Consider the following 26540-nt stretch of genomic DNA (forward strand, 5'->3'; position numbering starts at 1 on the left):
TATTAGCCAAGCTTGACCCGAATTCATGAATTGCTTCCGTCGACCTGAAACTGCACTTTTCAGCAAATAAACTAGTTGGCCAGGAAATTCCTCCCAGCTCTACTTCACAGCCACTTTCTGCCAGCTGCTACAGAGCAAGAAGAGGAACAAGAGAGGCACATGACAGAGACAATCAACTCCAGCCTTAGTAAGACTCCCAGAGACCAACCCTGCAGCACAGGAAACCTCTGGCAGGAATTCCAGAACGACAAAGAGCTGCAGAAGGCATACAGGCAACCCCCAGAGCTGGCTGGGGAGGAATCTGGAAACTAGGCATCACATTCATAGAGATAAAACATATTCCTGTTATTCTGTGGGATAGACTCCAGCAGAGTTAGAGCCAGAGTGGCCTAACTATTCCTCTAAGATTAGTTCTTTGTGCACAATGGAAAAATCCACTTCTAACGTTACCTTTTTCCCTCCCATGGATTCTTTAAGCACTTCAGCTGCCTTACTGACAGCTGCAGGAACTTCAGCCTTTTTCTTGAATAAGTCACCATCATTGTCAAAGAAATCAGCAGTGGATTTGACTTTGTTAAAAAAAAAAAGAAAAAATACATTTATATTGGGGAATGCTTTCTGTTGGAAGAGACCAGCTACCACTGAGAGGTTGTGACATTCTAGAAGGAGTACAGTCTTTTCTGTAGAGAGCAGAATGACAGCAATGAGCAACAGAAGTCTTTTTTTGATAGGGGTGGGTGGGTTGGTTGGGCTAGCTCACAAGGTGAAGAGTTAGTTGGGTACAAAGGTCATTAGCCAAAACGTCAATGGGTGCTGCAATTCTCCATCCTCCCCACACACCCTGAATGTGCACGCCCATCTAGACACATACAGCTCTTCTGAACTAAAACTAGATATCGCCCAACATTAAAAAGCCTCCCAGGAAAAAAAACCAAAACCCTTAGGAAGAGTGAATAGCCAACAGCTGCAAAGAAAGATCAGACACATCACTGATCGAATGTTCAGAGGGATCAGATACAGATAAGACAGTGGAATAGCAGAGGCGGAAACACCACCAGGTGCCGGGGAGTGGGGGGGGATTTCATGACCCGCAGGTTCCCACTGGCCCTAGTTTCTATGACCTTTTATAGTTTTCCGAACACACTTTACCCGATTTCAAATGTTTGTTAGTTGGTTCCACAAAAAAGTCATCGTCATCATCAAACAGACTGACTTTCCCAGGCTGTTTGGGGCCTTTCTCTGTGCTCTGCTCCATGGGCTTCTTGTTTTCTTTCTCCACGAGAACAGAGGTGGAACTAAACACGTCATTCCCACCTGCAAGTCAGAATATTCAATAATGTGACTGAACACTGACTACAGAGTTTAAGAGCTATTTAGCCAGTGATTTTTGAACAGTGATTAAATTCATAGAAGTCACGATCTACTTGCACAATTCCTGAATAGGAAGAGAGGACTAAATTTATCACCTCAGCTGCTTGCAACAGACAGTCTAGCCAGCTCCAGTACGGAGAAAGTGTGCACTTGCCCCAGAGGAGCAAGATGGCATCTGACCTAATCCTGTGCCAAAGCCATCCCTGGTGCATTAGTGAAAAGGTATGAGGGAATTCTGAGCTCATCTAGCCAGTCTTAGAATAGCCAATATGGCCTGATATAGGAAGAAATATATCCAATATATAAAAAATAAGACTTTGGTGCAAACAAGTTACCTCAGTTTGCTTTTGTTACTACACTTAAAATTGTGCAACATGCTGTGCAGTTCAAAACTAAAGATACTTCCAGAAGCTCTTCCCCACACAGAGCAGCTTCCTGAGAGAAACTAAGGGGGGCAGGGTGTTCTGTAACTATTTCTTCTCTTTTTGATCATGGGGGAAACAACAAATTTAATCACCTCCTTCAAAACAAACTTAACATGCTAGCATGAATAAAAGGCACAATACTGTAAAGATCTAGCCAATTTTTTAAATGCAGCTCAGACTACTGTTTGAAAGAGGAATAGGACTGAACTGTATCCATGCAATATCCGCCTTTATGCATTCAGTATATGAATCACTCATAGAAATAGACTCTTAAAAATAAAGCTATCCAAGATTATGCTAGTTTAGAAATGATAATTCCAACTTCACTGATATTCATGCTTTCTACAATGCCCCCCACAGAAGCTTTATAATTGCACAGAACACAGTGAAATTCAGGCCTAGCGTGTTCACAATTCATATGTTTGATTCTGAACATCCAGTAGCAGTGTTGCATTTTGATCATTTTTTTTCTTTAAAACCAGTGTACAGTAAAAGCTTTGTTATCCAACATACTGGGGAAATAGGGGGGTGCGGGTAAGCAAAAAAATTCCACTCAATTAAGAGGGAGTGAGTGAGTTGAGGGGAAGGGGGGGCACACACGGGGCACGGCAGGTGGTGCAGGGTGCCGGATCCAGGTGGCCCTCACCTCATGCGCCTCCCTGCAAGCTGCAACATATCCCTGCTGCTCCTTGGCAGGTGTATGGCTAGGCAGCTCTGTGCACTGCACCACCCGCACAACTCCCATTGGCCATGGTTCCCAGTTAATGGGAGCTGCGGAGCCAACACTTGGGGCAGCATGCAGAGCCACCTAGCCATGCCTCCACCAAGGAGCAGCAGGGACATGTTGCCGCTTCCGGGGAGCCATGCGGAGCCAGGTAGGGAGCCTGCCGGCCTCGCGCCAACTGGACTTTCAATAAAAATAAGAAATGTCAGCTTTATAGAGCTTTCTGGTTGGTAAAGTGCTGGATAACAGCCTTTGTAGTGTGTTTTAAAGCAAGAGAGATCTGTTCCCTGCATGAAGCAGGTCACTGTAAGTTGAACCATACCTGGGAAAAGAGAGACTGCGCCTGCAGGAACTTTCCGTAAAGCCTTTGTTGATGGCTCTGAAATTATGGGAAATACAAGACAAGACAATCACTTATAGATGCAAACATTTTGTACAATTAACGCCCCAGTCACTGCAGTATAAGAAACATGACAATTGTACTGAGCTCTCTCGTTTCTGTTCAGGAGCCCAAATGTCTTCAAATCAATGTGCTTTAGACACATTCTCTGAATTTCTTTGGTGGTTTTTCCTCAACAAACAAAAAGTGAGCGCAGATGTTCCTTCCATGTTGCAAAACATGCCCATGAAACTAAAAAGCCATGAATAAAAAGAATTCCAAGAGCTTGTGTCCACATGTTATACATCATTTAAAAATCCCCTCTGTGCCCCCAAAACAATGGCTATCACTTAGGAGCCTAAGGTGCATTTGAAAATTTAGCCTTTGGAGTTAGATGACTTCAGTAGGAGCAGCTGGGCACACAGCACTTTTCAGAGTCAGAGGGCTCATATATGAATTTAGAAACTTAAATTTAGGTATAAACATTTTCAAAAAAACATTTGTCATATACAGACCCTGCTGCAAATTACTTCATACTGAAAAGCATTTGACTGCATCAAGCCCCTAGTGGGAACGCCTCCTATCCAGCAACCTGATGGGGGCCATAAACTATTAAAAAAAAAAAAAAAAAAAAATTACCGTGGAGAAACATCTAGCTTTTTAAAATCAAAGAAAAATGTGAATATTTCCCCACTGAGAACAGAAAACCATACATTCTGTTGAGAATTTAGCACAGTTAACCACTAGCTTCTTTGTTTGCTATTTACTTAGTTTGGTTCAGATCACCCTTTGAGAGAGACAATTACCAACCACAGAGAATCTAGACACCTATAGCGCAGCTGGAGACGTGTGCTACTTGTACAAATCAGTTCTTACCATCATTTATTGGGGCTCGCAGCTCTTTTTCTTTCGAGTCTTCCCCTCTTGGTGCTTCAGCAAAAAGATCGCTCTGATTGAAGACAAAGACGTACAACAGAAGAGAGCGTGAAAACTTGATCAACTGATTGCAAAGATACAGACTTGGGACAACAGCCAATGGAGAAGAAGTTGAAATGTGTGTATTTCTGCATGTTTCCATTTTTGTTCTGGGTTAGGAAAAATTCTACCCCTGTGCTTCACTTCCTGCTCTAAGGGCTTGGCCACCCAAACTTGCAATAATTTAGTTAAGCCAGTGTAAACTTTTATGGACACTTATTTTGGTATAAGAGTAGCTTTATTCAGTTTAAATTAAACCTGGTCCCAACCAATTTACACTATACCAATAAAGAGCCACTCCTATACCAACGTATACATCCAAATAGGCTTGCAATGGTTTTAACAGTAGAACCTGAGAGTTACGAACACCTTGGAAATGGAGGTTGTAAATCTGAAATGTTTGTAATTTTGAACAAAATGATGTGATTCTTTCAAAACTTTACAATCAAACTTTGACTTAATACAGCTTTGAAACTTTACTCTGCAGAAGAAAAATGCTGCATGTAACCATCTTAATTTAAATGAAACAAGCACAGAAACAGTTTCTTTACCTTGTCAAGTTTTTTTTTTTTAAACTTTCCCTTTTTAGTAATTTACATTTAACAGTACTATACTCGCTTTTTTTCGGGGGGGGGGGGGGGGGCATGTCTCTGCTGCTGCCTGATTACATACTTGTGGTTCCAAGTGAGTTCTAACCTACTCACGATTCTTTTCAGCCTGACTTGTGATTTGTTTGTTTGGGTTGGCAGTAGTGGACTTTCCTCAGTCAGAGCTGTCTGTCTAGTACAGGGGTAGGCAACCTATGGCACGGCAGGCGAGCTGATTTTCAGTGGCACTCACGCTGCTTGGGTCCTGGCTACCGATCTGGAGGGCTCTGCATTTTAATTTAATTTTAAATCAAGCTTCTTAAACATTTTAAAAACCTTATTTACTTTACATACAATAGCTTAGTTATATATTATAAACTTATAGAAAGACCTTCTAAAAAAGGTTAAAATTTATTCCTGGCACATGAAATCTTCAATCAGAATGCATAAATCAAGACTCGGCACACCATTTCTGAAAGGTTGCTGACCCCCTGCTTTAGGTTATCCCTATGCAGCTTTTTCACGCAGACACGGCGTAAGAGGGACCGGTGTAAGATAGGGGCATAGCATGAATCTCTTGAGTTTCAGACCAGGACAAAAGGAAGTGTTAACATCACTGGTCATAGTATGCAGTGTGACAGATGTAGATTATTGGCATTTAAAGACCATGTGATACCCCCTGCTCCCCAAAAGTACATGTGACAATTCAAAAGAACAGCTGACTACTACAAATCCCTTTCACATCTACATATGGTTCCCTTGGCTAGAGACATGCCAAACCCACATAGCTCTGGCTAGATTACCAGAAGCTAGGACAGTGACTGCATGGAACTAGGTTCATTCTTACACATGTTCAGCTGAAGAGAACTTGAAATTGTGCTCCTCAAACGGTAAACACAGGTTCCAATTGCCCTATGCTGATCACTCAAACGAGAACTTCGAAAATCTCACCCTAGGTACCCAAGGATCCTAAGAGCTGGGCATCACTGTAACTCAGAGGGTGTCGAGAATCCAACTCTCCCTGGCACCCCCAAAAATATCCCAGCCCTGGTGTACAAGAGGGATTTGGGCACAGTGGTTTGAAAACAGGCTCGAGGAATACTGCTGCAGAATGGGTTACCTAGGGAGGTTGTGGAATCTCCTTCCTTAGGAGGTTTTTTAGGTCAGGCTTGACAAAGCCCTGGCTGGGATGATTTAGTTGGGAATTGGTGCTGCTTTGAGCAGGGGGTTGGACTAGATGACCTCCTGAGGTCCCTTCCAACCCTGATATTCTATGATTCTAGGATTCATTTTCCTACTAAGCTTTATGGAAGATGTGTCTACATTGAAAAAGGAAACATTTAATAAAAACTATAATAAATGAGAGCTTAGTTATTTTATCCAAATCTGTGTTGATAAAACCCAAATCTACAATCCTGTAATTAAAAGAAAAATCAATTACGGCTGCTTAGAGTGGAAATATATTTTTAGTGCTTTAAAACAGATGAAGGCAGAGTTGGGGTGGGAGGATAGATATTTATTACAAAGAGGCTCCCTGTTCTGTTGAAAAATATCCAATAAGTTTCAGAATCTTTCTGTGATCTCTGACACCCACTCCAGGGTAAGTCTGCTCTACAAGTTGTTAGATAGCAAAGTTTTGTCCTCAGGGAACATCTGAATCAGTGGGTGCACTGTTAATCCATACTTCTATCTTATGTCTCATTGGTCATGACTAGTAACTCAAAAGCCTGTTTGAGGAGCTGTGCGGGTATAACCACAAAAGCCAACAGTTGCTGCTCTAAGTCAGGCAGCTGACTCTACCTCATAACACAGTTATTTTTCTTATTTGCCTCCTGATTCTTAAATCTTATTAGAAATACAAGTGTTTCTTTTCACAATACCAACATTTTTCTGCAAAGAACTGAGGCATGTGTAAATGGGGGAAGAGGAGGAGAGAAGGGACAGTTTACTTACATCTCTCTGTATATCAATTTCACACACACACAAGTTTTCAGGGCAGTGCAGGTGCCCAGGAGTTGTACAATCAAAGGTTAACAGGACCAAGGGGTGAACCAAGAGTCTAAGATGAGTCAGGGAGGCTACTAAACATCAGTTTTAGGTCTACATAGCTGGCCTTCCTTTAAAAAAAAAAAAAAAAATTCACACAGCACTTCACAAGCTATGTATATACTGCACTGTTGCAATATGGCTACCTTTGGGGGTAGGGGTGGCAGAGCAGTTATTGATAGCATTCCTGCATGTTAATGGTGCAGAGGGAGTGGGAGGGATATTTAGCCCAAAGACCCCAGGGTCAAACCTGCTATCCTCTGAAGAGAGGCACATGATTTTCAGCATCAATGTGGACCTGCCTTTAAAAGGTCTTTACTATGCACAGGTGTTTTCAGTTAACTGCACTTTCCTTGATTTATCTGCCTCAAAAAGAAGAAGGTCTGAGTCAACTCAGCTGGGAACTGAACCTGTGAATCCAAGGACTCTATTTCCAATGTGCTTTTTGGAACGTCAAGTCATCCCCTTGTTGCTTTTTATAGAAGCTCCACTACTGGAGAAAGGACATCATGCAGAGAGGAACAAAATGCAGAACCTCACTCAAGCATTACGTTTGTGGATCAAGCCGGAAAGATGTTGTGGCAAGTTAGAGAGTTCCTGTCTCCTCACCTTCGTACAGCATCAATTCCTTTTTTAGGGGGATATCTGTGCAGGAATTCACATGTCCCTCTACCCCACCAGTAACTAACCTCCTCGTCATCGTCAAAGAGTCCCATCCCGCCACTGAAAAGGCCACCCTTCGAACCAAATGGCGAGAAGTCCTCATCAGTCAGCTTGGGAGGTTTGAAGATGTCATCCTCGTCATCTAGAAACACAGCACATGCATACTGCAAAAGAGCTGTTAACTGGGCCCATTCCTCTGCATTCTCAGGAAGGGAAACACGGAGAAGGGGCCAAATAACTACATATGCTCCATGGTAACAACCCTGTTTTGATTTTATAGATGCACACAGAACAATCAGCTTTGTCTACTCTATAGAAGTTCTGACATCACACGCGTATCACTGCTGCAACTAAGAATGAGATCTATAGCAACTGGACCACACCAAGTAAGATCATGTGTGAGCAAGGAACTTCCTCTACACCCATTTCTACTCTTGCTTGGTGCAGACATGAACACAGGCTACTTTACTGGGGGGAGGGATAGCTCAGCGGTTTGAGCATTGGCCTGCTAAGCCCAGGGTTGTGAGTTCAATTCTTGAGGGGGCCATTTAGGGATCTGGGGGGAAAAAAACCCACCTATCAGGGACAGTACTTGGTCCTGCTAGTGAAGGCAGGGGACTGGACTCTATGACCTTTCAAGGTCCCTTCCAGCTCTATGAGATATGTATACATATACACACACTGCCCATAATATAAAATGAAGGATGCTAATTGATACAGTGCAGAAGTGGGGTTTCTGGAATATATCACTTTATCCAGAAGATCTGACCCCTCTCCCCCCAAATTTGGAAGCAGAAGTTACAGAGCAGAGGAAGAAGCCTTACCATCTGATGGAACTCTAATTTCCTTCTTTTCTTTCACAGTCTTCTTTGTTTTGATTTCTGCTGACGGTGCTTGAAGAAAAGATGAAGAGGTCATTAAAAAGAGAGTCTCTTTACTCTTGTGATTTATTACCTGAGGCCAGTATGCTATAAATGCATTTTAAAACAGAGTCAGAACAAGAGCCTATTTGTATATTTTTCCTACATTGCACGGCTTCCTGAAGCAACCCCGCAAACTAGTTTTATGCCCATTGTTCAACTGAACATTTTCTGAGGTTGAGGTGAATAGAAATGCTTTTTTTTTTTAAATTACAGTAGCACTTAGAAACTTCATATATCAGGGCCCCATCATGTCAGACACTTTACAGATTAAATATTTTAATTTAAAAATATTTGATGGTGGTATATGTGGAAGATTCCTCTATTTATTTTCATAAACAAGAACATTTTGCAAATTAAGCATGAAACTGATCAATCTAGTTTGACTGTTCAAGCTGAGCAAAGTAGGGGAAAAAAAACAACAGGTGGTCTAAATGGTCAAGAGTAAATAAGAGGCAAAAATCTTTCACACTCTTAGTCTATGGTGGGACTAACACCAGCAACAAGGAATGTTTCTTAGAGTACAAGTGATACTGACAGGTTAGCTTTTATTTAAAAGCCTGAATATACTAAACCAGTAGGATATTTTGCTTCTCACTCTTAGAACAGCCACAAAGGGAACAGGCTAGTGGCCAGCATTTCCCCCTAAGTCAGATTAAACAGCTAAACAATGTGCATACACCAAGGAGCAATTTTACACCATGTAGGGAGCAGACTAGGCGAGAATCCCCTTCCTGACCTGCAGGAAAGTGGAGAAGTGATTAGCTTCTTCCTGAATGGAGGATTCTACTGATTCTCCCTACAAATTACCACCTGACATTCATACCTACCCCTGGCCAGAACCGCTTTAGGATCCCATTGTCATATGTTGTGTTATTAGAACATCATTGTCTGCATCACTTACTTGTCTTGACTGCAAGAGGACAGATGCATGTTATTTGCTTTCATGCAAAACGTATTCACATCTGCGAATACCATCGCACTATTACAAAGAACTCCTCAAACAGCCTCAAGATCCTAGTACTTCCCCATAGGCATGTACTAAAGAGTAGCTTACAGGACTGTTCTCCATCCTGTTTGCTAGGCACATCCCCTTTGATCCGGGCCACCAGCTCATCTGCAAACGACGTTGGTCTTTTCTTTTTCTGAGGGTACAACAAGGAGAAGGAAGAGAATACTGTATTCCTTTCAGCAAAATCCTATTTTATGTCTCAAGGAGTGTTTGGCTCACCCCTTACTGGCAGAGATAAGAACATTTCCCAAGGGGACAGCTTAGCAGCTCAAGCAACAGGTTTGTTGTAAACACAGGTCCAGGTGCCAGCAGAATTAATCAGCCCTCCATATACCTGAGGCTAATCCACAGAGTTTCAACCCCATAATTGCATGGGATAGGAAGAGGGTTCAGATCAGACCCTCATGGAAGGGAGCTCACGTCCTAGGACTGTGTGTAAGAGGAAGGGTTTTGTCCCAACATTCTGGGCTAATCATTTCCCTTCCCCTATTGGCTGCCATGCTCCACACCAGAGGTAGCACTGCTTCGATAGGGCTATATGCCGATGGTTTGCGAAGCACTTTGGAATCCTGCAGAACAGAAAATTTACACTTGCATAACGCTATCAGGTAATTTAATGGGTCACAACAGGCAAGAACACAAGCTATTTCCCACTTGTCTTCAAAATTCTTAAAGCAGCCACCTTGTTTCTGGGCAGTCCCCGGAATAAGAGACAGACAACATTTGCATGGAGGAGCACAATAAGCTACTTTGCACAGCTTCAGAGGTTGCTCGGGAGCCAGCCTGGGTCTCTGGCATCCCAAGAGGTATCATGAACAGGCAATAATGCTAGAAAGGAGCCTTAACAGTCTCTGCAACACCCCGTGCCAGAGAACTCTTAGCAATCACTGGGCTTGCTCATTTCCTCACACTGATAGTATTGCAGTTCCTTCACACCTGCAAGAGGGAATCATGCCTCATTCCCACTGGCAGCAGTAATCCCTTACCGGCCTTGTGTTTTCTTCTAAGTCCTCTTCCTCCTCTTTTTCAGAGTCACCAAAGAGGTCACACCCATCCTCCTCTTCCTCCTCATCACTCACCAATGTCCTTTTCTGAGAAGCAACAACACAAGTCATTGTTGTCTGCTACAGCTAGAAAGAGAAAGGCCAGCAGACTGAACTGAATTTGCTTACAGGTACATTCAATTAGTTTTAGTGGTATGATTTTTTTGGGGGTGGGGATGACAGGGAAGAAAATGTCCTAAACCCCAAGTTATGTTGCATATTCTTCTTGGCTCAGCACTAACAGACAATTCTGACTAAACAGAAGAGAGATGACGAAGAATCTGATCATTAGGACAGTATCCTCACCATTACACATACACCCCTCCCACCTCTGTTTCTACCTTCCAGCTTCCCTCTGCCCCTATCTACGTTGCCTTTTCTGTTTTATCTGAGACATTGTACATTTCTGAAGGTCTGGACTTTAACTTCAAGTGGGCTTTACTTCATTTTTAAAGCATTCACCCACACCCCATCCCACCCTCAAGCCAAGGACCATCGGGCCCAAACATGCTGAGCACACAAACAAGATATCTGAAAGATGATATGATTCACGTTTTAACCTAGACTTTGAACAGCTGTCCCTATAAAATCCTATCTCATCTCCACTGTGTACAGCACATAGATCCTTCTGGCCTGAGAATCAATGTGACCATCTAGTCTGGCCTGTAGAACGCAGCCAAAGAAAAGCACCCAATCTTGATTTAAAAAAATCAGACAGCCTTTTGTTCCATTCCACAATACTTGCCCTTATTGGCTTTTGGTTGTCCTCACTTGGGTTTCCAAATTCATCATCCGATTCCTAGAATGCAAAAGCAATTTGATACACAGACAATGCACACAGTCATGTTATGTGTTTAAGGTAGAATGCTTTAAAATTCCTTGTCCACAGCAGTTCTGACCACCAAAACAGCTTACTGCACCTATTCGGCTTGCTTTCTGTCACTGAACCCAGCAGTCTAGTAACTAGTCACTACAGACCATGACTGATGCACAAGAGTTTTTAAGGCTTTGTTTTCAGAAAGGTGTTCAACATTTTAACAGGAGTTTTAGTCTGGCTCAAAAGGAAAGCGCAAGTCTTACAAAATGCAGAAAGCAAAAGACTTTTCAGGAGCAGAGGAGAGCACGCGTCCACTAATTAGCACACAGCTGGTGCATGTAATGTACACATTACAGACATAGCTTGTCAGATGCAAAAGACTGATACACTAAATGTATAAAACCACAAGTTATGGTTCACCATAATCAGTGGAGCCAAGCAGGTTTACAGAGTAAGCAGTGAATGGGGTTTCTGTTGTTCATCTTCTGTCACCATACTGGATCATTGGATATACCTGCAGCGCGTGGGCAGCCACAGGAAAATCTAATTTCAACAATAATTGGCTGAAATATTTTCAGTCTAATCAAATATGCATTGCTCGATACAGGCAGCAAAAGTAGAACTAGTGTCTCTTTATTGCTCTCCTGAAAAGATTTTGTTTGAGGAAAAATTACCGCACAAGAACAGCAATGTGAAATATTTGTATCACAGTTAAAATATACAATTTAAAAGAGATTTAACCCTTTAGTGATGTTGAGTGGAAAATATTCTAAATAATGAGGCCATCATATAATCAAGAAGCCCAAGTGTTTATGCAAAAAATTATTTGTATCATCATAGCACCTAGGAGCTCCAGTCATGGACCAGAACCCCACTATGCCAGGCAATGTACAAACAGAACAAAAACAGCTCCTGTCCCAACAAGCTTAAACAGCCAGCTACCTTCCCCTCTTACCTCTTCATCTTTTTCTTCACTGTCAATTACACTCCCACGATCACTGTCTACTGACCCTTCTGTTCAAAAATGACAAACAGAAAAGAGACCTCAGTTCAGACAGCACAGTGATACATGCAGCTATCCAGCCTTCAGAACACAGACATCTAGCTTACAGCATCGTAAATGGAGAATTAAACACTGTGTAAGGAGATTGGTTTGAAAAGCACAGGTTATGATAATTCCCCCATTCCATGCACACAAGCGTCAGATCTCGTAAGCACTGAGCACTCAGTCACATTAAGCTTGGTCAGTTCACTATTACATTTAGCTCTTAGCAGGTACCCGATATGGTGCATGCATGCCCCCCTTAGTGCACCTGTCATCAAAATCACCAACACACAACATAATCAGAGCCATTCACTTCAACGTGAGCCATAAGCAATAAGCCAGGAACTAGTTACCAACATAAACAAGACCATCACCCGCACAAACCTTCACTAGAGAAATCCCCCAGCCCAACATCATCGCGTTCCATGAACAGCTGGGAGCCAATTAAATAAGGTAAAGGCCGATCAATATAGAGATCCTGTAAAGAGACAAAGAGGGTTGGGTTTTTGTTTACATCTCTATACCACAGAGAAGACACTTTACAGTTCCTATTTCAAAACAATACCACACCCTTTTTTTCTTCTTCTTTTTTTTTTTTAAGAGAACTCAACACCATGCAGACTATTAGTCACTATATTTTATTCCCCAAATGGTTTTAGGTTCCAAATCAGGTGTTGAATAATGCTCATGAAGACTGGACGAACAGAAGTATTAGGTTGGAGTCCTGGGTCCAGTTAGAGCTGTTATTTGTTGGTCCAAAGGAGATCGTGGTCTGTATCAATTAAACTGTCTCCGAACCCCACAAAGGGACAAAAAAGAGTTCACATTCATTAAGATCCCCTCCCCATACAAAAACTGAACGTGCCCCTTCCCAAACCCATCAATATGAACTAACCCCTTGTACTTCAACATGCACCAGAAAACCCACAGAAAAGGGCACAGGGCCTTTTTCAACATACTCTTCACAAAAACTACTATCTGGTTGGCTCTAAGACACAGGAGCTAGCTACCCAAATCCAGATAGCTCAGCAAGGGGCGCTGATGCCCACCACTTCAGCCCCAATCAACAGGCCCAATTCTGATGCAACTTGTATCAGTTTTACACCAGCATAACCAACTTGGCTGGTATTGCTCCCCACTTACACTGACTCAAGACTCAAGCCCAATGCTCCTCATAAAGGCAGGTTTCTTTACCTTTGGCTCCAGTATTAGTTCTACCCTTTCATTAGTTTCTTCCTCTTCAGACTCTGAATCGCCTGCTTTGATGTCCAGCTTCTCAAATGCACTGTCCAGCACTTGCAACCCATAGTTCACCGCTTCCTGGATTTTAGGAATCAAATCTGCTTCTTTTTGTTCCCGGGTTTTCTCCTTTAAATAACAGAAACACCGTATTAGTGTTTCGTTTTAGTCAAAGTCATTTTCACTGTCAAACGTAATTGTAGGAGGTTAGCTCCAAATCAGCATAATGAGTCCACTCTCAATACAGCTACCTTCAGATCTCCTGGTGGCATAGAGGTATGGTTTCCACCTCTGATGGTGGAGGTCATGGGTTCAACTATGCCATAGCAGTGAGACTGAAAATTGCTGTCTCTCAACAGAGCTATTTCACTATAGTTAAAATGACAAAGTCCCCTAGGTAAGCTTCAAATGGATAGAATTGAATACATCTGTTCATCGGAAATTAAATTCCGTTTTACCAAACCCAAAATACTATAGATATTTTAGTTTCCAAGTGCATTTAATTACCAAATGAAGAAAAGACTTCCTGGCTTTGCACCATTACAGGATTCCAGACACAATCCTGTGTCTAGTCACAACTCCAGGATTTGGGAAGAGTATTTAGCCCGCTGCCCCTTTTGCTACAATTACGTGTTGCACTTAGAAAACTAGAATTTAAGCTTGGCTATTGGACACAAGACACTGGGCTAGAAGTTACGATACACCAGTCGTCCTCAAGAGTGCTCCTGAGTTCTTAGGGTTGTGAGACTCAAGTCACCCAACAAGTGGACTTGCAAGAGTAAACAAAATTCAGCATCTAAGTTGCAAGTGCTTGAGAGTAAAAAAACAAAAATAAATAAAACCCTCAAAACTTGTGACTACTTCTGTGTTTTCTACAGCTCCAAACACACTGTCATCACTCGTAATAATATAAGTGATCTAACCTGTTCTGCTTTGTCTCCTACTTCAGTTTTGGGAATAGGTTCTTCCATTTCTTCATCATATACTCTCTATGGATTCAAGAGAATTGATTCAAATTAATATAACATTCTGCTGCAAGTGGTGAAAAAAACAGATACTGTCCACGAGGTATAGAAAAATTCATTAACATATTGACTTTCTATTCCCACTACATTCCCATGAAACACAAACAATATGATCATTTGTATCAGAGATTCAGCATGATGCTATTTTAGAACGGTAATGCATTTATTTAAAAACAACATGTATTAATTTAGCATTAGAAGATTGGGCATTCTTTCTACAGTTTAGTAGAAACTGTTTTGTACTTCTTTAGCACCTTTCATAGGAGAATTGCAAAACAATTTTATGAATAGGATTGGGTGTTTGTTTTAAAACTAACTGGTCAATTGACAGATCAAATATCACAAATGGTTAAATATTTTAAAGTACAAATTTATTAGAACAGTAACAAAAGAAAAGAAAGTTACCTTTTCCATAACTGGTGTTCTTCAAGATGTGTTGCTCATGTCTATTCCACAGTAGATGTGTGTGCTCGTCATGTGCACCGGTGCCGGAAGTTTTTCCCTTAGCAGTACCCATAGGGGAGCGCCTCAGTGACCCCTGGAGTGGCGACTCTGTTGCATGGCATGGCATGGCATGGCATGGCATGGCATAAGGGGTGCTGCACGCGCCCCCCCCCCCCCTCAGTTCCTTCTTGCCAGACAACTCCAACAGAGGGGAAGGAGAGCAGGATGTGGAATAGGCATGAGCAACACATCTCGAAGAACACCAGTTACAGAAAAGGTAACTGTCTTTTCTTCTTCGAGCGATTGCTCATGTGTATTCCACAATAGGTGATTCCAAGCTATATCTGTTGGAGATGGATAGTTCACAAATTCGAGACAGAGCACAGCCCTGCTGAACCCGGCATTCTCCCTGGTTTGGGAGACGATCGCATAATGTGAGGTGAAAATGTGAACTGAAGACCATGTAGCAGCCCTACAAAATGTCCTGGATGGGGACATGGGCCAAAAAGGAAGCCAAGGCCTGCACTTGAGTCAAGTAAGCCTTCACAATTGGTGGTGGAGGGATTCCCACCACGTCATAACAGTATGGATGTGCAAGGTGATCCAGTTGGAGAGCCACTGAGTGGAGATTGGCCGACCTCTCATGCGCTCAGCCACGGCGATGAACAGTTGCAAAGACTTTCTGAATGGCTTAGTCCGTTCCAGGTAGAAAGCCAGAGCCCATCTCACATCCAGCGTGTGGAGGTGGCGCTTCTCACTGGATGCATGGGGCTTGGGGCAAAGGACCAGCAGAAAAATGTCCTGACCCATGTGATAGGCAGAGACCACCTTCATGAGGAACCAAGGGTGTGGGTGGAGCTGGACCATATCTTTATGAAACACTGTGTATGGGAGATCGGAAGTCAGGGCTCTGAGTTCTGAGACCCATCTTGCCGACACAGTTGCAACCAGGAAGGCCACCTTCCACAAGAGGTGTGACCAGGAGCATGTGGCTAGCAGCTCAAACAGGGGCCCCCGTGAGATGGGCCAACACCAGGTTTAGGCCCCACTGTGGGACCGGGGGCCTAACATACAGGAAAAGATGATCCAAGCCCTTAAGGAATCAGCCAGTCATAGCATGGGAGAATACCGTATGGCCCAGCACCAACAGACGGAAGGCTGATTTGACTGACGAGGGCACCAGGCCCTGGGCTCTAAGGTGAAGGAGGTAGTCCAAAATAAGGTGGATCGAGCTGGCCACCAGGGAAATGCCCCACTCATCCACCCATCTGGAAAACCGAGACCACTTTGCCAAGTAGGATCAGCGTGTGGAGGGCCGCCTTCTTTTTAGGAAGACGCGCTGAACTCCTTCCGAGCATGTCCCTTCCTCCCTACCTAACCATTGAGCAGCCATGCTGCGAGGTGGAGTGCTTCTAGGTTGGAGTGGAGGCAGCGGCCCTGGTCCTGGGAGAGCAGGTCCAGGCAGGATGGCAACAGCCACGACAGGGTAACTGCCAGGCCCGTGAGGGTCCCATAGCAGCCATACCGGGTCAATCAGAAGGACTCAGGCCTTGTCCGACTTTATCTTTTCCAGGACCTTGCCAATCAGCAGGAACAGGGGAAAGGCATAGAGAAACTGGCTTGACCAGGACAGGAGGAAGGTATCGGCAATAGTGCCCCATCCAAGCGCCCCTCACCTCCGGAGCAGAGCCGGGGACAGTGATGGTTCTGCTGAGCTGTGAACAGGTCCACCTGGAGAGTTCCCCACACTTGGAAAAGTCTGTGCACCATCTCTGGGTGGAGGGACCACTCATGCTGAGAGAAGAAGAGTCTGCTCAAGCGATCCACCTGTGCATTCTGGGCACCCGGTAGATGGAAGGCCTGTAGGCAGATGTCGTGTGCTATACAAAAGTCCCACAGCTTGAGGGCTTCGCAGCAGAGGATCAGGCCCCACCTCGCCTGCTGATATAGAACATCAAGGCCATGTTGTTAGTGAGGACTCTGACCACGCAGCCCTCCAGGTGCGAGCGGAAGGCCATGCACACTAGTCTTACCACCCTTAGCTCCTTGATGTTTATGTGCAGGGTCAGATCCTGAGCCGACCACAGATCTTGGGTCTGAACGTCCCCCAGATCCCAGGTCCTATGCGATGGACACTAGTTCCAGCGACAGGGCTCTACCCCTGAACGGAACCCCCTGGAGCATGTTTCTCGGGGAGGACCACAACCGAAGGGAGGTGATCACTGGCTCAGGCACCATGAGGACTTTGTCCATCCTGTCTCTGGCCTGGGAGAACTCTGAGGCCAACCAGAGCTGAAGGGGCTTCATCCTGAGTCTGGTGTGACAGACCACATCTGTGCACACCGACATGTGACCCAAGAGCTGGAGGCACGCTCTTGCTGTTGTCACCGGAAACCTTGTGACCATGTCGATGAGCCCCTTCATGGTCTCAAACCTGTCCGGTGGGAGGGAGGATCTGGCCAATGAGGCATCCTGGACCGCCCCAATAAACTCTATGCGGTGTACCAGGACTAACGTGGACGTGGTGTTGTCTACCAACAGGCCCAAAGTGATGCACATGGACAGAAGGAGCACCACGTGATCCTGCACCTGCGACCAGGAGCTCTCTTTGTCCAACCAGTCGTCCAGACAGGGGAAGATCTGGACCCCCTGGCACGTGAGGTAGGTCGCCACCACCAACATATATTTCGTGAATACCCTGGGGGAAGTGGACAGGCCAAACAGGACGACCATAAATTGGTAGTGTTCCTGCCCTACCGTGAAATGGAGGAAGCGTCTGTGCCCCTCGAATATATGAATGTGGAAGTATGTATCCTGCAAATCGAGGGCAGCGTACCAGTCCCCGGGATCCAGGGAGAGGATTATGGAGGCAAGGGAGACCATGCGGAACTTGAGCTTCACCATGTACTGGTTCAGGCCTCGCAGGTCCAAGATGGGCCTGATCCCGTCTTTGCCCTTCAGGATAAGGAAACAGTGTGAGTAGTACCCCCTGCCTTTGAACTCCCCCGGTACAGTTTCCACCACCTCTAGGCCCAGGAGCCGCCCCACCTCCTGCTGTAGCAGAGCCTTGTGTGAGGAGTCCCTCAGAGGGGATGGGACAGGGGGTGGTTGGGCGGGGAGGAAGTAAACTGGAGGGTGTAGCCCTGGGAGATGGTGTTGAGGACCCATCCGTCTGAGGTCAGCCGCAACCACTCCAGGAGGAAAGCACACAACCAATTGGAGAAGGGAAGCTTTAATGAGGGTGGATCCCTGATGAGAACTAGCAGTGTGCCCTGGGGCGTTCCGTCAAAACTACCTTTTCCCTTTGCTTACCCTTGGAGGACCCAGGCTGGGGGGCAGGCCGAGATTGCCTCTGTGGGCACCTCTTGATAGTCCCGCAACTTCTTATAAGAGGTCTCGTATTTTGACTGGGTGGCCTGAGCGCGAGTTTGCTGCAGCTTGAACTTAGGTTTAGCTGGAGCCGGAACATAGAGACCCAGGGTCTGGAGAGTCGTGTGGGACTCTTTCAGGCCATGCAGCTTTGTATCTGTTTGTTCTGCAAACAGAGCTTTGCTGTCAAACAGGCAGTCCTGCAGGAAGGTCTGCGCCTCTCTGGACAGCCCAGAGAGCAGGAGCCATGACACCCTTCTTCTGGACACTGTGGAGCCCATGGACGGTGCAGCAATATCTACTGCATCCAAAGCTGCCTGCAGGGTTGCACTGGCAGCTGCTGTGCCCTGCTCCACCAGAGCTTTGAACTCCTTCCTGTTGCACTCCTGGAGGGAGTCATCGAACTTGGGCAGGGAGCCCCATAGATTGAACTCATACCAGCCTAGGAGAGCCTGGTGGTTTGCCATCCGTAACTAGAACCTCGAGGATGAATAAATTTTTCTTCCAAATGAGTCCAGCCTCCTTGAATCTTTATTTTTCAGGGTAGGGGCTGGTTGGGCCTGCCGTTCCCTGTGGTTGACCGACTCAACCACCAGACAGTTAGGAGCAGGGTGGGTATAAGTATTCATGCCCCTTGGAGGGTACAAAATACTTGTGTTCCGCTCTCTTAGAGATGGGGGCCAATGAGGCCAGAGTTTGCCACAGGGCATTTGAAATTTTTGCCACCCCTTCATGAACAGGTAAGGCCACCCTGCTCGGTGCTAAGGAGGACAGCATGTTAAACAGGGAGTCCGAAGGCTCCTCCATCTCCTCTGCTTGGAGGTGGAGGCTTGATGCCACTCTTCTTAAGAGTTCTTTGTGGGCCCTAAAGTCCTCCTGTGGGACGGAGGGGGGAAGGGCTATAATCACTTAATTCAGGGAGCGTGAGGAGGCCGGTGCAGTACTTTGGACCCTCCAGTGCTGGTGGACACCCACCACCTGATCAGTCTCCAGGCATGGTGCCGAGGACATACGTCCCACCGACTCCTTCCTTGGAGGTCTGGAAAGGGAGGCCGATGGTCCTTCTAAGGCCACCGAGTGAGCCTCCACTGGGGGCTGTGTCGGGGGCCCCAGTGCCACTGCACCTGCTGTGGCACCAGCGGAGCCAGATGTTCAGCCTAGCTCACCGATGAACGACTATGAAGGGAGGCCGTGCAGAACTGTGACTTGCTGCTGTCCCTGGACCAGGAGGAGCAGCAGCACCAGGAGCAATGCTGACCACAGGACCACGATCCTGATATGGAGGACCAGTACCGTTGGTAACAGCTGCTCTGCGATCGGCTCCGCTGGGCGGGCCCACAACAGTGAGATACCTGCAATCGACGCCCGGTGCTGTGGAGGCGGTGCCGTGGCGGGGTCCTGGAGTGCGATGCTGAAGGGGAACAACATCAATGTTCATGCCGTGACCAGATGCGATAACCCCTCTGAGACAAAGACCTTTGGCATCATCTGCCTCGGTCCTGTCAGTGTTTGCTTCTCGAGGCAGAGCAGTGCAGAGAGTCTTGGTCAGATGGAACCCAATCAGACAGCCTGGTGGGCATTGAGGGCGATCCATGTGGACTTTGCCCTGAACAGTTGCTGGGTGGTGAACAGCATTAGAAATGTTCCCTCGACCAAGATCACTACCGAGCCGGGGTGACTGCAGAGATCCCAGCCGCAGCTTGCCTCTGCAGCGAGGGGCAGACATTGGTGGTGCTCCTGGTACTGGCATGGACATAACATCCCAGGCCACCTGCAGGGCCTCCAGTGTGGAGGGCATCCAGACATCCGGAGAGGCCTGCTTTGAATGGGCCGGGCTACTCCACTCGACGTGTGTCGGAGGCCTAGAGGCCGGTGGGTATCGAGGACTGCCTGACATAAGTCTAGCCTTTGTCCCAGGTTTACTCCAGTGCCGTGGCGAAGAAGGCATCTTCCTAGCCTTCTTGGCATGCCCTGTGGACGGGGAGAGATGCCAACTAGTCGTTGGCGCTGAAGGGTCACTGTGCACCAACACCATGGTGCTCGGTGCCGACTCGGAGCGGCGCGCCCATGCTGGGGTCAGCGCCAACTCCATCGGAATAGCTCTGAGCCTAATGTCCCTTTCTCTCTTGGTCTGAGGCTTAAACGACTTGCAAATCTTGCAGCAGTCGCTGAGATGGGTTCCCCCAAACAGCGCAGACAGTCCGCATGCAGATCACTCAGTGGCACAGATCACCTACAAGTGTCGCACAACTTAAAATCCAGGGCATGCCCCGGCCCGGGTGCTTTAGCTAAACTAAATTACCTAACTACTAGTACCATACACTGAATGAACAAGCAGTTTGGGGGATGAGCTACAGCAAAGATGGAACAGAGCCGTTCCGAAACACCTTCACTGGCAGCAAGAAGGAACTGAGGGTGGGGGGAGCGCGCAGTGCCCCTTATACCGCACCATGGAAAAAACTTCCAACACCGATGCATGTGGCGAGCACGCACACCTACTGTGGAATAGACATGAGCAATCCCTTGAAGAAGAATAAGACTTTATGGTCTGCAATAGGCTTAGCCTTATATACTTATGCCTAATTACAAAAAACAAATTCCGTAACTGATTTACTTTAACTCAGAAAAATGCAAAACACAGTAAGGTGAAGTTCTAAAAACAGGAATGATTGTTATTACCTTTTTAAAGCAATGTCAGCTTAGCATTTAAATGTGAACTGATTCAAGATTGAACAGTTACAAAAGAAAATTAACTTAAATCTTTTCTCTGCGTTGGGAAAGAAATTTTAATAACTGAACCCTCCTGTCCCTTGCCCACTCTCTTCTGAATTAATTTCTGCATGTTTGTGTAGTCGTTCTACATTGTAAATTCTTCGGGCAAAGACTGTCTTAGTTTATTGAATGTGCTTTTGTAAGCCACCAGGTGCATTGATGAGGTGCACTGATGGCCCAGTATACAAGTAAAGATATAATCTACAGACAATGTTTGTTCTAGAAGATTCCAGCCAATCAAGATGCTCAACTTCAATTAGTTCACCTTTTTCCCCCCAAATAGGTGGCATTAGCATGTAGTAAATTGAACTATCAAGACATCTAAAATAGGCTTGCCACCTGTTGGCACCATGATGCAATCAAAAAGGTAGGCCGATGCCTACATCAGGACACTTGCTGGAATACATGACCATGGTCAAATAAAGGATGGTCAACTGACCATCTTGCCAAACCTAGCTATGAATATCAGGTAAGACGTTAAACTGATTCACAGATTATAACTGAAGCACAGAAAAGTTTAGGCCAAAGGTATTAGAAGCAGCCCCAATTCAGAGTACTTCAATTTTTGGGCAACCAACTTGAGACAATTTGGACCAGATTTTCAAAAACATTGAGCACCTACGATATCTTTTAAAATGTCTTACACAGCAGCATTATGATGCAGCACAACACAGCTAGGTATCACAGTATCTAAAGATACCAAGGGCCTGATTCTCCACTGCCTTGTCCTTGTACAAAGGCCCTTACAGGAATAAAGTATCTCTGCTTTATGAAAGCCAAGCATAATCAGAGTACAATGTTGATCAAGGCAAAATATCTGCCAATGTGCAGAACGTTTCAGAATGCCTAAAGAAATTAAAGCCATTCATTGCTATAGCATTACTCACTAAGTAGTAGTTTAGTGTGTAACACCAACATTTTTCACATCCAACTTCTTACTGTACTGAAACACTGATGTTCACATATGCGAGCACCAATACAGTCATTCTGTCACAGCAAATACTTTGTTCTAATAAAGAGCAATAGCTACAGACAATTGTCTTCAAACCATCAGCTCTGATATTTTATGGCACCTGCTTCTACTATACTATAACAAAGACATTACAATTGTGCAGAGCTTCCAACATAACCTATGAAGTCACCCAAGGTGTGATTACTACAGCTGCAGTACTTGCAAAGGTGCTGCAGGCCTATCATACAAAATTCACTAAGCAACTCCATAGCCTGTTCTCCGCAAGGTGGATAAGACTGTTTTATTTACATTCATTTTGAAGGTTAGAGCCTTTTCCTCTTCCCTTCTCAGATGTCGCCTTCTAACCTGCCCCTCATGGCCCATAAGCCCCTACAAACACATACCCAGAGCCTCCCTGAGCCCTTGGGGGGGGGAGCCCCTGAGATCATAGACACAAGCCTCTGCCCTCCCTCCCACCATGAGCCCCTATATACACAACCCATCCCCTGTCGGGAGCCCCTGCTTCCCACACCCTTACCCCTCACTGCCAGTGAGCCTTGGGTCCCTGATGCGAAGAGAATCATAAGCCCCAGCCACGTTGAGGACCTGGCACACCAAGGCCCAGCATGCCTGAGCAGTACCTGGGTGCCATGCTAGCAGCACTCCTACTATGTGACCTGCAAGCCCATTGTTACATGGCTGCCGGCGCTGGTACTGCCATGCATGCATGCAAGCTGAGAGCCGCAGTGTGCCAGGGTTTTGATTCTCCCTTTCCCCCTCTCACCACTTTAGCAACACTTGCTTACATTTTCTACCCCCCCCCCTTTTCCAAAGGTCTCATAACACACACACCCCACCAGTACAGGGTGCTTTCTCATGATCCCCCTGGGATTCATGACACAGTTTGGGAAACGCAGGTTTAGCAGAACCAAATACATATATGAACACTGTCCCTATTAACAGTATATCAAGAAATACAGTTAGATAGGTCAGTGGTTCTTAACCCTTACTGCAGCCTGCACCCTTTTGGTTCTCAAAAATATGTTCTTGCAACCCTTATCAAAAATCATTGAAGCAGGTTAGTTCTTTAAACCTAGATATATCATAACTATAGAATGAAAGAGAGAGAATTATATATTTATTTTAATTTTGCAGTTAAAATTTAATGGAATAATCGTTAAATGTATAATGTTAATACATAGGTTTGAAGAAACAAAGTAGTTGTACTTACGTGCCTGTGCTTAATTTGTTTTTTCGATGATTTCCTTCTAAAAAAATCTGGCATGTCTCGCATACTCAGAAAGGGCGTCTCGCACCCCAAGGGGGTGCGTGCACACCAGGTTAAGAACCACTGAGATAGGTGATCATCTCAAAACACTCTACATTGCTTTTCAAATCAGACTGTGGAAGTCTCTAAGATTACCAAAGTCTCCTTATAAGACATTTACAACTGGACTGAACAAGATACTAAAAATATACTGTGAAGAACAATCAGATATGGGCTATCTCAGCCACTCTCAACAGATAAGGGCTGTGACCCAGAAGTGGATTACAAGGAGATGCCCCTTATGTCAGACTTCAGGCAGCTGAGACTGAAAAACCAAAAGAAATTCCCTGGTTGCTAGAGCCCAGAAAGCACCAGGGCAAGGGAGGGGAGGTGCTGTTCACAGTAGTGTAAAGAATCCAGAACGATGAACTTGCCTAATATTTCTGGCATAATTTAGAGAAGTGACTTCTGAACAGACAATCATCAGAAACAATACATCATTTTACCAATAGTTATAGGATTGCCAAACAAAAATGAACAAACAATAGAGATCCAGGAGAAATGCTCTCTATTTTAACATACTCCAAATTATATCACTTGCTTCTAAGCCTGTTAGATCCTGGTGCACTCACATTTTCAATGAACTGTGTGTTGGACAACATAAGAAAGTCATTGAAGACATTACGTAGGCGACAGTCTGTGGCTTTTGTTTCATGAATCAGTCCATCTACTTGCTTTTTAATTTCATGCGTCCTGGAGATGGTCTGCTGGGAAAACTCTTGCAGAAAATGCAGAAGCTATTTACAAAACACATAAGAGAATGGTGTTTAATTTCAAATAGTTTTAGCCACAATAAAAAGGCCAGGGCTATTTATTCAAGTGAATTTAAAAAACAGGAAAGTGACAAAATAAAGATTTTTTAGACTGGAGAACTCCTGACTGAGATTACTAAAACTCTAAATATTCTCGTGATTCCTGCCCACCCCACATTACTTTGGTAGTGTTTTTTTTGTTTTGTTTTTTTTTTGCAGTTCACACAGGGCCAGTTCATAAAACAAGAGAGAGTATTAAAATAGCAGAAACTACCTCTGATTTGCTGAGGAGTTGGATTTAAAGTGGCATCACATCCCTCTCCTTTCACCATGGCCCCCTCACCCTGGCACTAGTCACACTATGATTCCATGAGGACTTGATGTGACACGGGGAAGTGAGGGAAAGCCCAGGATGGCAGTTGTCCACAGTACCATTCTGGGTGTGCTGCCAATCAGAGAAATTTCTGAAGGTAATTAAAGCTGAACCTGTCACTATTGGTACATGTGCTGAACAGGTGGGAGGGGCAGAAAGTCACAGAGGGGACTAGGGTGAGTAGGGTGAATGGAGAGATGGGAAATTCTAGAGCTCTCAGGACATCCGTGGGTTACCCCCTCCCCAATCCACAGGGAAGGTGGCCCTCAGTTTGGAGAGCAAGACCAGTTTCATTTTCTGTTTGTACTTCCAGAGGGGGGAGAGATTTCCCAGCTCTTGGGCACTAGCACCCTAGTGCCATATTTGGGTTTCTAGTCTGCAGGGAGAGGTCCGTATATTCAAGAATCCACACAGCATAGGAGGAACACACCCCTCATTAGAGCCAGCTGCCCAAAGAGTCCCACTACCAGCTTGTATATGACCCCCCAGACCCATGAGCCCACCCCTAAGTTTGCAGCTAGCTTTGGGGAACACAGTTGGCTCAGCCTTTGGGCCCTGCTCTCACCACAAGCACCCCACTACTCCCAACTGCCAAGACCCTCCCGACTGCACCCACTAGACTGGGGTACAGGCTGCCTGAGGACAGCCCCCTTCATGGGGGGCCAAGAAACGGGCCAGGCCCCCACTGTGGGGCGATGAGAAACACCTGGGGAACAGCCCCCTGGTGCGGTCGCAGCACAGGGAGAGGGAAGTGGGTGCCAGGAAAAGCTAAGCAGGGCCCAGAGGCTGAGAGTGAGTCCAACTGGGGAATCACCTCCCACACAACCCCCCCATAGCCCTCTTCATCTCCCCCCGCCAGCCCCATCACCTGCACCTCCCCCACAGCCCCCTTCATCAGCCCCCCGCAGCTCCCTTCACCTGCCCCGCCGCCCCCCCTTGATCCCCGCCGCAGCCCCCCAACACCCCTTCACTTCCGGCCCCCCGGGAGCCGTGTCCATGGCCCCGAGCCGCCGCCCAATGCTCACCCCGGCGTCCGCTGCCAGCGACCAGCTCTGGCTGCCCTTGCGGATCTCGTCGAGGGCCCAGGCCCGCTCCCAGACCGGCTCCGCGCGCTCCATAGCAGAGCCCGGCCAGCACCTGCACCCCGCCCCTATCAGCCCGGCCGGCCGTCAGCTTAAGCCCGATCATGTGACCCGCCCCACCACGTGGCCCAGCTGCAGCCGCCATGTCTGGATACTGGATGGACGCGCTTCAACTCAGCCCCGCCCCCGGGCTCACTGACCCCGCCCCTCCCCCGCCGAGCTCACTGATCCGCCTTCTTCGTCACGGGCCCCGCCCCCGGGCTCACTTGACACCCCCCCCCCCCCCCGCAGCAGGCACCCACCTACTCATCCACTGGGGATCACTCACCACCGCCCCGTGCATTGGGGCTCATGCTCATTCACTCCTGTATGTACCCTCCCCTCCCACAGGGGCAGAGCTGGCTCCAGCTTTTCTGCCACCCCAAAATAAAAACAAAAACAAACAAACAAAAAACAAAGCAACAAAAAAAAGACGAGCAGCGGCACTGTAGTCGCAGCTCAATCGCTCCACGGTGGGGCCTCCCTCTCTACCTCTTTAGCGGCAATTTGGAGGTAGCTCAAAGACTGAGAGACCAAATTTCCACCAAAGACCCAGACGTCCCACCCCGATACCGGACAGAGTGTTGCCCCTTTGAATTGGTCACCCCAAACACCTGCTTGCTACGCTGGTACCTGGAGCTGGCCCTGCATTGCCGCTTACCCACTCCAGACTCTCCAGGGCTGATTCTCCCCCTCCCACACCAAGGGATCACAATCCCCCTCCCACACTCACCCTACCCGCCCTGCCACTGGGGATTACTGACACCCTGCAGACTACTGGGGTTCATCCACCACCTGCATTCATCTCCCACCAGGACTCTTTCACCTGGCATGTCCCAGCCCCTTAGGGTTGCCAACTTTCTAGTCATACAAAATGGAACACCCTAGCCCCGCCCCTTCCCTGAGGCCTGACCCCCACTCACTATATTCCCTCTTACTCCTTGGCTCGCTCTCCCCCACTCTCACTGGGCTGGGGCAGGAAGTTGGCATGTGAGAGTGGGTGAGGGGTCTAACTGAGGGTGCAGGCTCTGGGGTGGGGCCAGAAATGAGGGGTTTGGGGTGCACAAGGGGGCTCCAGGCTGGGGCCAAAGGATTCCGAGTGCAGGAGGGGGCTCCAGGCTGGGGAAGGGAGTTGAGATGTGGGAGGCAGAGGTGAAAG

General features: G+C 46.4%; 1 protein-coding gene across 3 annotated transcripts in view; it reads right to left on the reverse strand.

Moving 5' to 3' along the window:
- Nucleotides 1-25427, reverse strand: part of WASHC2C (WASH complex subunit 2C) — a 66354-nt gene extending 40927 nt beyond the window's left edge. For all 3 annotated transcript variants that reach the window (XM_050959983.1, XM_050959982.1, XM_050959981.1), the window contains exons 1-15: nucleotides 25286-25427; nucleotides 23708-23872; nucleotides 14170-14235; nucleotides 13202-13375; nucleotides 12392-12485; nucleotides 11918-11976; nucleotides 10891-10944; nucleotides 10089-10193; nucleotides 9148-9235; nucleotides 7995-8063; nucleotides 7197-7312; nucleotides 3776-3848; nucleotides 2843-2899; nucleotides 1150-1314; nucleotides 451-569 (exon numbers count right to left, since the gene is read on the reverse strand). In XM_050959983.1, coding sequence (XP_050815940.1) covers nucleotides 451-569; nucleotides 1150-1314; nucleotides 2843-2899; nucleotides 3776-3848; nucleotides 7197-7312; nucleotides 7995-8063; nucleotides 9148-9235; nucleotides 10089-10193; nucleotides 10891-10944; nucleotides 11918-11976; nucleotides 12392-12485; nucleotides 13202-13375; nucleotides 14170-14235; nucleotides 23708-23872; nucleotides 25286-25378 — 1497 coding nt within the window. In that variant the 5' untranslated portion in view covers nucleotides 25379-25427. The remainder of the gene's footprint in view (nucleotides 1-450; nucleotides 570-1149; nucleotides 1315-2842; nucleotides 2900-3775; nucleotides 3849-7196; nucleotides 7313-7994; nucleotides 8064-9147; nucleotides 9236-10088; nucleotides 10194-10890; nucleotides 10945-11917; nucleotides 11977-12391; nucleotides 12486-13201; nucleotides 13376-14169; nucleotides 14236-23707; nucleotides 23873-25285) is intronic.
- Between the last annotated feature and the right edge of the window lie 1113 nt (nucleotides 25428-26540).

Source organism: Gopherus flavomarginatus, chromosome 6, assembly GCF_025201925.1.
Source record: "Gopherus flavomarginatus isolate rGopFla2 chromosome 6, rGopFla2.mat.asm, whole genome shotgun sequence".
Classification (NCBI taxonomy): Eukaryota; Metazoa; Chordata; order Testudines; family Testudinidae; genus Gopherus; species Gopherus flavomarginatus.